The sequence below is a fragment of the Trematomus bernacchii genome, unplaced genomic scaffold, assembly GCF_902827165.1.
Source record: "Trematomus bernacchii unplaced genomic scaffold, fTreBer1.1, whole genome shotgun sequence".
In the NCBI taxonomy this organism is placed as follows: Eukaryota; Metazoa; Chordata; class Actinopteri; order Perciformes; family Nototheniidae; genus Trematomus; species Trematomus bernacchii.
In genome coordinates, this window is record NW_022987942.1 from 675791 (window position 1) to 687500 (window position 11710).

The 11710-nt window shown below is 41.9% G+C and overlaps 3 protein-coding genes across 3 annotated transcripts in view; 2 read left to right on the forward strand and 1 right to left on the reverse strand.

The window, feature by feature from the left end:
- Positions 1 to 2004, forward strand: part of LOC117470712 (TGF-beta receptor type-2-like) — a 39888-nt gene extending 37884 nt beyond the window's left edge. Inside the window, exon 10 of the mRNA XM_034115556.1 lies at positions 945 to 2004. Within this exon, the coding sequence (XP_033971447.1) occupies positions 945 to 1205 (261 nt within the window). The 3' untranslated portion in view covers positions 1206 to 2004. The remainder of the gene's footprint in view (positions 1 to 944) is intronic.
- A 2109-nt stretch (positions 2005 to 4113) lies between these two features.
- On the reverse strand, positions 4114 to 7307 carry LOC117470716 (potassium voltage-gated channel subfamily G member 4-like). The gene is made up of 2 exons (XM_034115559.1): positions 6579 to 7307; positions 4114 to 4911 (listed from the first exon to the last, which is right to left on the reverse strand). Exons 1-2 carry the CDS (start codon positions 7305 to 7307, stop codon positions 4114 to 4116), a joined length of 1527 nt encoding a protein of 508 aa, XP_033971450.1.
- A 2479-nt stretch (positions 7308 to 9786) lies between these two features.
- LOC117470713 (phosphatidylinositide phosphatase SAC1-B) overlaps positions 9787 to 11710 on the forward strand; it is a 15691-nt gene continuing 13767 nt past the window's right edge. The window contains exons 1-4 of the mRNA XM_034115557.1: positions 9787 to 9871; positions 10654 to 10751; positions 11011 to 11085; positions 11182 to 11309. Coding sequence (XP_033971448.1) covers positions 10739 to 10751; positions 11011 to 11085; positions 11182 to 11309 — 216 coding nt within the window. The 5' untranslated portion in view covers positions 9787 to 9871; positions 10654 to 10738. The remainder of the gene's footprint in view (positions 9872 to 10653; positions 10752 to 11010; positions 11086 to 11181; positions 11310 to 11710) is intronic.

The following is an 11710-nucleotide window of genomic DNA, read 5'->3' on the forward strand; positions in this document are numbered from 1 at the left end:
TTACATTACTTTTATACTCAATTAAGATGACTCATTACATTTTTTAAAGAGTGATTATTATGTATTGTCCACAGACAAATTCTGATCCATCATGCATGTTTAGGGTGTGTTCGGTATTTGAGTCTGTAATGACTTAGAGAAAGAGATGGGCGTGGTCGATAAGCCTTTATATATGTAGGAATTAAATACAAATGAGCAGTTTCCACATTCTGAAATGCACTTACTGTGAGACCAGAAATAAAACATGTTTTGATCGGATAATCAAATCCTTCATCCTTTTTTACAAGGCAGTATTTGAGTTTTGAGCGTTGGGCTTGCTTTGTGCTTTTGAAGCCTGTGTGAAGGATGATAAATGGAATCAAGCAGAAATCAGTGAAACATCGTTATAATGATGTCATTTTAATTTAAATACACCACATCCTAAAAGACTGTTCTCATCCCCCGCACCGACGTCAGGACATGTTAGATTAACAGTAAAGGATTAAATACTTTATTCCTGCAGCTGTCACAGCTTTATATAGCTGCAGCCATCTGTGCACCGGGCATAGGAAGTACTCAGACCCTTTACTCAAATACTCAGTTACAAGGAGATGTCCTCGGTTCAAAGTCCTCAAGTAAAAACAAAGATTATATAAGAAGAAGAAGACATAAACATCAAAAGTCACGCTGAGTCACATCTCATCTCATCTTAGCTTATTTTATCTTATCTTATCTTACAGTAGCCTATCTTAGTTTAAGAGAATGAGGGAAACACTCACCACCAGGATTCTTCCCTGCCAACAAGTGTGTGTCACGGCTGACTTTAGTATAGGCTTTGGTGTGTGTCCATTCTGCATTAAAGTAACTTGAGGTTGTTCGACAACATGCAACCTTCACAACAAACAGTTCAAGGCGTTTTGTTTAATATGCAGTCTCACACCCCTGCTGTGGTGCTCTCTCTACAGGGCATCGCGGTGATCTGTGCCACCATCATGGAGTGCTGGGACCACGACCCGGAGGCCCGGCTCACCGCTCACTGCGTCGCCGAGCGCATCTCGGAGCTGGAGGACGAGATGGAGAAGCTGTCCAGCCGCAGCTCCTCGGCAGAGAAGATCCCCGCCGAGCTGAAGATCCCCACGGACTTGGAGATCCCGGGGGACGAACAGAAAATCACGGGAATACAGGACGTCATAGCTGTAGACTGCTCTGTTAGTGACGAGAAGTGACAGGAGGCGGGACATCTTTATGAGGGGAATTTTCAACAAGGGCACTTAATCTGCTTTGATGGGACTGAAGATTCTCAGCAGTGATGTTAGGGAGCAGAGACCCTGCGTCCCACAATCTCTTTCTATCCCAGCAAAGAGCTTTTGGACTTCTGAAATATAGCAGCTTGCCTTAATTAGCTGAAGAGCTAAAGAGCCAAAAAGCAAAAGATAACTGGAAGCGTCCAAAGATGTGCCTTGCATGGACACAAAGAGTCAGACTCACTCTTTGAGGAATAAACAGGGCAATAACTATTCAACCAAAGACATTTGATGTGCACTTTAACATTGTTTTTCTTATGCATTACACATGCTTGTTCATGTATGCTAACGTGCTAGCGGTAAAGGAGGTTTTGCCCATAAGTGTCTTCGTTTGTCCGATTTTGAGCCGGAGTGTCTAATGATGCTGCACTCCATCTTCACCAGCAGCAAACCAAAGAAGTGTGTGTGTGTGGAAGGAAAGTGTGTGTGAGCTTTTGTGTGTTTTTACCCAGCTAAACCTGTTTGCCAGATAAACAAGCACAATGTACATAGAGGCCATAACTGTACATAAGAGGAATATCAACCAAAAGGAAATGTAATCCTTCTACCTACCTTTGAATGCAGAGAAGAAAAGACGTCACAGACTTCTTTTTTTATTGTTTTTCTATATCAACAGGAAAGTTGGCCAAAGAGATGTTATACCCTGCCTTACATACAGTTTGTGTCATTTGTAAAATATTGTAAACCCTTTATGAATTAAAGATATGTCTGTATACTGACATTCTGTTCGCAAATCCTTTTCTTCTACTACGTTGTCCACTTCCTGTCTTGCATTAGTTTTGTCCAAGTTTGCTAATTTGACTTCTCTCTCCTCATTTGTAGTATTGCTGTTATCACACACACACACACACACACACACACACACACACACACACACACACACACACACACACACACACACACACATACACACACACACACACACACACACACACACACACACACACACACACACACACACACACACACACACATACATACACACACACACACACACACACACACACACACACACACACACACACACACACACACACACGCACCTCATCATTTCTGTTGAAGAGTTTTAAAAGCTTAAAATATTTATTTGTAAGATTACACTAGTGGTATTACTTCCACAAACTGTAAAGTTGGTTCTCTTGCCATATGTCGGATGTCTATGAGTTTATCAGCTCCTCCAGAGATATTTCCTTTCTAAAATATTTTAACTTAAACTGATCATTCAAGGCTTGAAGAGGTAACAAAGAACAAATACTTCTAATTTTTAAATTTGTAACAACATTTTACAGATAATACTTATGCAGCTTTAGTAAGTACGTTGTACTGAGTTATGTTGTTCAAGGCCTTCAGCGGGGTGAAAGTGAAGGTGTCTGGGCAGGCTGGGTTAAAGAAGACTAGTTTTCAGGTTCATATCAGTATGTTGTTCCTCTCCTATGACATGCTTACACGCTTTAATGTTCAAAAAGCTCTTTATCGTTCTCATACTGCCTGTGCTGCAGCACCTCTTTTCACCCTCTGTCTGAAACCAGAGCCCAGTCTGCTCTGATTGGTTAGCTGGCCGGCTCTGTTGTGATTGGTCAATTGCTTGGAGAGGTCCTGCTCCTTAGCCTATCACGTACAATGTGCTGTAGCGCTAGCCAATAGAAGCGCTAGTGTTACATAGTGATGTCATTATTACTCCCTTTGGAGGGAACTACAGGGTTTTAGCCTTTGCGGCCCATTTCACAACAACCTACTACAGGAAAGGGAAAACACCAAAAAGCAGAATGGGGCCTCTTTAAAGTCTGAGTGGTAGTCGTTGTTGGGGTATTTCTGGAATCACTGACTTTCCTCAGAGGCAAACATCCAGTGTCCAAAACATTATCTGGCCTCTCGTCAATTATTTGACAGGCCTCAGTGCTGCAGTGTTTTCTGTATATTCCAGAGGCCCTGCCTGCATATCCTCTGTGTGGGCATTACCTGCAGTCCTGTTTCTTCAGGTCCTTTCCAATTACAGCCATGGTATGATTTACTGTAACTGCAGTCTGCAGGGAAACACATGTTCTCTGTCCTTAATTGACCTCCACAAGTTTCCAAACAGAGCATGATGGCTGTATAAGAGCACCTCTTCCCCCTACTGGGCAAAATCCAGCTAACAATCAAACTTGCCTAATAAATAATTGTACTGCTTTTGTTAAAAAGTGATGCCTAAGTGTTTTAGTTCACTTTTTGTTCAGAAGGAGACTGCAGCTGGCTTGACATATTGAATGAAATTCTTCCCTGTTTCGCAAACCCAGTAATTCTTGCTTTTCTTGGTAACCCCCAAAACTCCTTTTTAGTGACACCATTTTAAGATGACAGTAGCTAATAAACTTCCAATAAATGATGTCGCTAAGAGGCTAAGTTTGGCTCATTGCTGTGACACTTTCCAAATAAGCAGTCTGTGCTAAAGTTGACTCCATGATATTTAATAAAGAAAACAAAGAATAAATAAAGCGAGACCATACTGTCAACAGATAAGAACCAAATCATCTGTCTTTCCAAACAAGCCCGGCACACAACAGGTGGACTAAATCACTAAAACCACACACATGTGACAATAGCTGGAAATTATAGCTTACAAATAAATGTGTGTGGTGTAAATACAAAATTATAATAACACAAATAATAAACAATGGCTAAATAAGCATTTTGGCTCCTACAATGACCTCTCATAAAAATACTTTGGAGTGTAGCTGCAGGAATTTGCTCTTATTAACCACAATAATGTTACACAGATGTTTTAGCAAGGGTTTATACATTTGGCTACAGTATTTGATGTCACTGAAGGATTGCTTTGTTATGTCTTTCGTTACAAGGTCATAAGACGAGGTAATATGTCTCTTTCTGGACAGTTATCCGGCCAACTGTCTCTTTCTCTCATGCTCTCCTCCGCCTCGCTGGCCAGCTCGTGGCCCCTCTCCTCCTTCCACAGCCGGTTGTGCTCCTCCTTCATCTCCCTGTAGGTGTGTTGGAACTTGAGGAAGATGGAAGTGGAAGGGAACGACAGAAGGAGGATCCCTGACAAGATGATGATCAGTGCCACCACTTGGCCCGGTACGCTGCGTGGCACCATGTCGCCGTACCCCACCGTGGTGACGGCGATGATGGACCACCAGTACGATGCTGGGATGCTGCTGAAGCTGACCATGGGGGACTTGGCGGCGTGGGGGGCCAGCTCACTCTCAGCCAGGTGTATGAGTGGAGAGAAGAGAGTCACAGCCACGCACACAAAGAGCAGCAGCAGGCCGAAGTCCGTCACACTGCGCTGGATAGTCAGCCCCAAGGTCTTCAGACCCAGAGAGTGGCGGGCCAGTCTCATGATGTAGAGGATCCGCAGGGCCCTCATCACACGCAGGATCAGACCCAGTTTATCCAGGGTGCTCTTTCCTGTACCGTCCTCGGTGTCCCCAACAGGCCCAGACCTGAGATCCAGCAGGGAGACGTAGAAGGGCAAGATGGCAACAGCATCGATTATGTTCAGAGGGCCGCGGGCAAACTCAAGCTTGCTCTGTGTGTGGAGAAATCTCACGAGAAACTCAATGGAGAACCAAGCCACACAAACAGACTCCACCACAAACAGGTTGCGACACTTTTGGGAGCATTTACCCTGTGGAGAAAACAAAAGAACAAGATACAGGGTGAGTTTTCCAGGCCTTGAAATTAGGTGAAGTTTCGGTAAATGTACTGACATTGAAAAGATAAAAGGATTTTTTTAATGAGCCATATTATCTGGGACTTGTTTCATGCTATGAACAATTATCATATACAGTATGAGCTTTAACATTCTAAAAAGTTGAATGATTCTTCTAAATAACATTGCATAATTATAAGTTCCTCCCAAAAAGCCATGTAGCAAAAGTGTGCATGGAAAAGGTAGTTCAAATTAATGACACCATCCACTTGAGTGAGGTTACCAATCAATTCATTATAATTTGTTTTGTAGCAATTTATAATTAGAGTAGGCCTATTGATGAGAACTGTAATTCAACCATGATTTATCAGAATCATCATTCAAAACTCCCAAACTTTTCAGTTGGATGAAATAATTGTATAATATGTATAAAATACGTTTTCTTTTGTTAGATTGATGACAACCTGACGCATCTTTTAGTCATGCTGCTTTAGGCCTACACTGCTCCTCTCCTGCTCTTCCTCTCCACCTGTGTGCATTCTTATCCTAATATGCATCCAGTGTGCATGTGTGTATCTGTTTGTAATCGTTAGCATAGCGCTAACAACAGCTAATGGCTAACGGCTCTAAACACACAGCAGGACTGACAGTGCCGAATTGCCCTTGAGCAAGGCACCTAACCCCCAACTGCTCAATGGCGCCGGCTAGATTGGCTGCCTCTGCTCTGACCTCTCAACTGCATGTGCATGTGCAACACAGTCTATCACGAAATTAATCTATTGATTCGTGTTCACCAACACGATTTCGCCATTTTTTTCGTGTCACACAGAAAAAGCAATGTAAATAATAACAAATTAGAAGGGAAAAGACATTTAAAAAAATACAGATTTAAGTATTCTGACACAGAACGATTTTAGAAGCAATGTATTTATATTGGTAGTATGTTTCGTGCCTGCACCAAATAATAACAAATTAGAAGGAAAAAAAGATGACATAAAATACAGATTTCAGTATTCTGAGGCTCTGAGCCATTTCTTTTCCTCACTGACGGCAAAAAAACTCAGACATTATACAATTTAAAATAAAAGGGATAGGGTTAGGCTTAGGGTAAGATATTGAGTAAGAACATGTTTTTATGAACCACACAGCTTCCGGTCTTCCAAGACCCGACCGGACAAAAAGACGTGTTGCAGGCACGAAACATACTACCAATAGAAATACATTGCTTTTAAAATCGTGTTGGTGAACACGAATCAATAGATTACATTAATTTCGTGACTATAACACGAAATGCCGTGAGACTGGGTTGGCATGTGTGCATATAACTGTATGTGTATTTGTATATGTATGTGCATGTTGTAAAAAGTGTGTAGGCTACTGTGTGTACTGTATGACCTGTATAAAAACGCATGCGTGTGTACGACAGAGTGGAAACTGAATTTCCCCCTCGGGCGATTAATAAAGGTCCATCTTCTTCTTCTTCTTCTTCTTCTTCTTCTTCTTCTTCTTCTTCTTCTTCTTCTTCTTCACTTTGACGTGTGCAAAGAGATCTGTGCTGTAAGTATTTTCACTAGAATCTATAATTGACGATAATATAAACCCACTCATTATAAATTGACTGAAATACTGTGGTTCAAACGTACCATGGCTTCTTCCTCTTGCTGGTCTGACATGGAGCTCATGCACAGGCTGACCACAGTGACCACCACCATGGAGATGGACAGGAAGGCGAACACCTTCCCTGCTGCACCTGAGTGAGGGTTCTCCACGGCTTCTCCCAGCATGCTGAACAGGCCGCCCTGAGCCACAGAAGCCCTCAGCGCCCTCCGCCTCTCGCGCCACTCCTCCTCCTTGCGCTCGTGCTCGGCCACGTCTTCCACGCAGTGGATCACCCGTTGGCGGCAGCAGACCTCCATCTGTCCTAAGTTGATGCCCCAGTATAGCAGCTCAATGTGCAGGGCCACATTGCAGACCTCCCGCAGCAGACGCAACTTCCCTTTGGCCAGGAAGTTGAGGATGGCCCTAAAGGCCAAAGGGTCACGGTCGAAGAAGAACTCGTGTCGCATCTCGTCGTAGTCATCACAAAACTTTGCTATCTCCCTCAGGGTGGTGCAGGAGCGCAGGCGACTCAGGCGGCTCTCAGGGAAATCCTCCAGGGTGCTCCAGGGGAAGGCGTACTGGATGCCCCCCACGTTGATGAGGGCCTTCTGGGAGGGGTTCAGGTAGAGGCATGATGCCGCGGGGCCACAGAGCAGCTGAGCCCGCTGAAAGTACAAGCCTTTGGCTGTGGGGGTCTCTGGGTCTAAGAAGATGTAGCTATAGCTGTCCTCAGTGCTGAAGGAGTCATCAAAGTCAGCACTGATGGTGGCCATGGTTTGGAGAAGATCAGCACTGTAGTTACAGTATGGGCTCTGTTCTGAGATTTGAATACAAAACCTGAAATGATGGAATATATTGGGAGTAAATAAATGGTTCGAGATGAATAATGTATGAAATACAATCTTCCAACCAGCTTTATGAAATATTTGAATGACCTTTTGACCCCAGCAACCCCATTTCAGCCAACTCGCTATGATAACAGCAAACAGACATCTGGCAACTAGTTGGTAAACATGATTTAGCAGCTAATGAGCTACAAGCAGGCTTAGGGAGTAATGGATTACATTTAAAGGGATTACATAATCAGAATACTAAAAACTCAAAAAGCGCATAGAGTTTGTTGTAAAAGGATCAGATGTTATCTCTTCTCTGTAAGCTGTACTGTTCTGTAGGCTGATACTTTCAGTGCCTGATACTGCCTGAATCTGCTTTATGGTTTCACTTTCTTTGCTTCATTTGTTCTGTTTTTAATTCAGCAGGTGAACCTATATGTTCATAAAATAGTGTGTGTGAGCTGAACTGTGTGTATTAAACTAAAACGGAGCATTTTCTGTCAACTCAGATTTTATTTCTGCTTTTCTAAACTGTAGTATGTGCTCATGTGTTTCATTGGTGGTGTAAAGACTGCTGCCTGGATAAGCTGAATGAAATATGAAATACATCTTATTGATATTGCTTTATAACTTTTGTTTATTTGCATTGAATTTGATATTGAGATAATCCAAAAATACCAAAGGGTAATCAGGTTAATGTTTACAAAAATGACAATAAAAAGAGTATTAAAAAAAAAAACAAGATTTACATTTTTACAGGCAACTATAGAGATTGTACAGAATACATCTTTAAAGTAACCCTCCCAACCCTGATTACAGGGAGACAGACAATTGGATTAAGATTCATCATGAGTCCAGATACCCAAATGCTAATGGTGCTCGTTATCAGATCAAATCATTTTCTAATATTTTAGCATATTCATAGGAAGACCCTTTCTCAAATGTTGTGACTTAAACTTGTTCCATTGCCCCAAATCAACCAAACATAAATAAATGTACCTTTAAATCGTTTTTTTGTTTTGGTTTCGGAGCTGGTTTCTCAAAGTTTAAAGTTACATTGTTTTCACCTCAAAAGCAGACACACATGTTATTTCCACTAGACTTGATCATTTTTTTTATAGCAAGAAGTAAATCTAATTTTTTGCATTTGTTTCTTACTTTGTAGCTTCATTTTGCTTGACCATTGTCAGTTAATAATTGGAGGATTATGACTAAAGTCTTGGTCTCAGGTCTCCTGTCCAGTCTCCACTACACAGTATAACTCATGACAATATATTGGCCAGCTTGTTGTAGTTATAACAGTTCTTTAACTCACCTTAAATTGGAGTTAGGTTGTACCACTCCATTCAAAATGACATTGAGAACATTCCAAATCCCCCTGTTGTCTTGGATTGATTTACAGAATAAACGTGCAGAAAATGTGCAGGAACAAATATCAAACGTGTCCTCATGTCCTCAAGTGAAAGAGTGAACAAAACTCTCCCATCTGTCCCATTCATCCTTACCTCCTTTCCTCTCCTAAATCCTGTGTTTGGGTGACTAATGGATGACCCTGGTGTTTCTAAACAGAATCAGGACACTTTAGGTCACATGCTAAGCTTTTAGCTTTATAGTTATAAAGAGCAATTTCATAAGACTATCTTCTTCCATTCAACCATTGTTATCCTGACATGGTGTTCCTCTGATGGGAATGAAGACTGGAAACACAGTTCATGAGCTCATACTATTTAGTAGCGTATAGTTGGTGAATCTATAAACCTATTTCCTAAAATGTTTTATGGTTTTCACCTTTCATTGGTTCCTTCTTTTTCTTTTTTTATTCTGTTGCTGAATTTATATGTCTTTTACATATTGTGGGTGAGCTTATAATCTCTGGCCCAATACATTTAAAAGTAGCGTTTTTCTGTAGTATGTGATTTCATATTAAGGGTAATCCAAAAGTACGGAAAGTAATCAGGTTACATTTATATTTTACCATCTGTTTCGACCAGCTCATTTTATTTCGGTGCTCAGGGCACTTTGCTTTTTTACACAATTTACGGATTTGGGCCGAGTAAATAAACCCTGTTGTACCACATCTTATTCTTCTGTTCAGTGCAATCACAACTATTAATTTTCGGTTTTTTTTATTTCAAGAAAAATACAATGAATAAACCTCATACATTATATACGCAGCTACACATGCAGTAAAGACACAAACAACAAATAATAAAAAAAGATGAAAGAAGGTTTGAGAAAATATATTACAAAATCTAAATGTAATATTTCAAATATGATTTACAAGAAATACATTTCTTGGTTTTGATTGATTTGTATTCAATGTATTACTTCCATAGGTTATCCGCACACTTCTGTTCATGTAACGGGACTTTGCATGACACAGCGCCATCTAGCGTTTGTGCGCGACAGACACACAGTTAAAGGCGGAAGTAGCCGCTGTGTCGGTGACACGTCACTGAGTCAGACGGGAGGAAAGATGGCGGCACCTATTCGAGTTTCAACCTGTAAGTATTCTGGATCAGTTTATTAGCAGCACACAGCTTTACTTTGTGTAAACCGTGAGGTATGTGGGGTGCTGGCACGGTGCGGCCCCGGCAGCAGCGTCACTGCCGCCTCAGTTTGCTTCTAATGAGCTCTTAGCATCGGCGAGCTGGACCAGTTACATTACTGTGGTGAGGCTACACCTTCACTGCCGCTCTGCTCCACCTCTGCTCCACTGCTGCAGCAGCTCAGAGTTAGACAGATACTTCCATATATGTATTACTGACGTACTTACACAGAGCCCTGCTGCTGTGGTGGGTGGTGTTTGTGCTGGTGGTGCTGGAGGTGTTTGTGTTGGCCCCCTGGTAGATTTCACAATACAAGCCTGTTGGAATATTGTGCCATATCCTGCAATGAGCCCTTTAATATGATATAATAATTATAATATAATGACACTACAAACACTTTTTTTTGTAACTACTGTGCATTGATCATAATCATTTTTATGTGCAAAAATGTTTTTGTAATATCTCAAAACCTTAGCTATTGAAATGCTGCTACTCATTTTGAGCCATGGATGAGTATTTACCTTCTTTATTTTATCACCATTGTTTGCTTTTATCTATATTTCACATGCTGGCTTACTCTTTATTATTGCTTGCCTTTTTTACCTGCTATGTCACTTTGGTTTTAACGCTGTAAATGTCCCCGCTGATTCTGATTCTGATTCTGGTGCTGGTGTTTGTGCTGCGTGTGATGATCCCTTTCAGTGTTGTAGTTTAAAACAGTGTGTGTGTCTCATCAGGCGCACCACCCAGGAGAAGTTCTACATCGAGGCGTGTGATGAGGGCTCTGAGGAGGTGCTGGCTGTGGACAGAGTGTCCACAGAGATGACCCTCACAGGTAAGCACAGATGGGGGGGGGGGTATCATTGAATGAGAACATACTGATCGCTGCACACAGACACACACACACACACACACACACACACACACACACAGACTTCAGATTGTAGAAAAAGCTGATACTATGATGACTTTTCTATACATTTAATCAATAAAACTATTAAGTAATTTGGTGATTCCACAATGATGACTTGGTTATTAGTTCAGTCTCCTGAGTTCAGTCTCTAACCCTTGCTGTGTCCCTGCTGTGTCCTCAGTGAAGAGGGACGTCCCTGCAGGGGCTGACAGCCGGCCCATATGTGGCCTCATGGGGACCATACGTTTGGTGGCAGGTGAGTTCAGTAGGCAAAATTCCTGCTGAAACGTTTGGTGGCATCATTTGGTGTATTGAGATTTGCAGCACATTTTCACACCCCCTTTTTTTCTAGGCAATTATCTGGTTGTCATCACCAAGAAGAAGAAGGTGGGAGATCTCCTGGGCCATGCTGTGTGGAAGGCTGTGGACTTTGACATCATCTCCTATAAAAAGACAATACTTCACCTGACAGACAACCAGGTAGGATGCTGTGGTTCTGAGAGTAATCCATGGGGGGGCTAGCTGTCGGACGCCACTTGCTGGGAGGGCCTGTCCATCATCAAGCATCACTGCTTATGAGCACCGCACTGTAGGCCTTGAGTTGATGTGTTCCCAAAGCTGAAAAAAGATCTCACTCTAGTCGTGTTAAAACTAGGAAAAAAAAATCAAAGGAACTGTAACTGTCCAAGTCTGTTCACAGATTAAGGTCCATTAATAATAATCCTTATATTTATTATAGCGCTTTTTCAATGACTCTCAAAGCGCTCCTTACAAATACACATTACACATACATATCAGACATACATGTAATGGTCATGTACTGTGGACAATACCCACAGGAGCAAATTCAGGTGAAGTGTCTTGCCCAAGGACACAACCAG

Excerpts from the sequence above, each read along its gene's own strand:
- LOC117470716 (XM_034115559.1), bottom strand. The coding sequence starts at position 7,307 with ATGGCCACCATCAGTGCTGACTTTGATGACTCCTTCAGCACTGAGGAC. Across the intron at positions 4,912-6,578 it reads AGCAAGAGGAAGAAGCCATG|GGTAAATGCTCCCAAAAGTG; the intron begins GTACGTTTGAAC and ends TTTTCTCCACAG.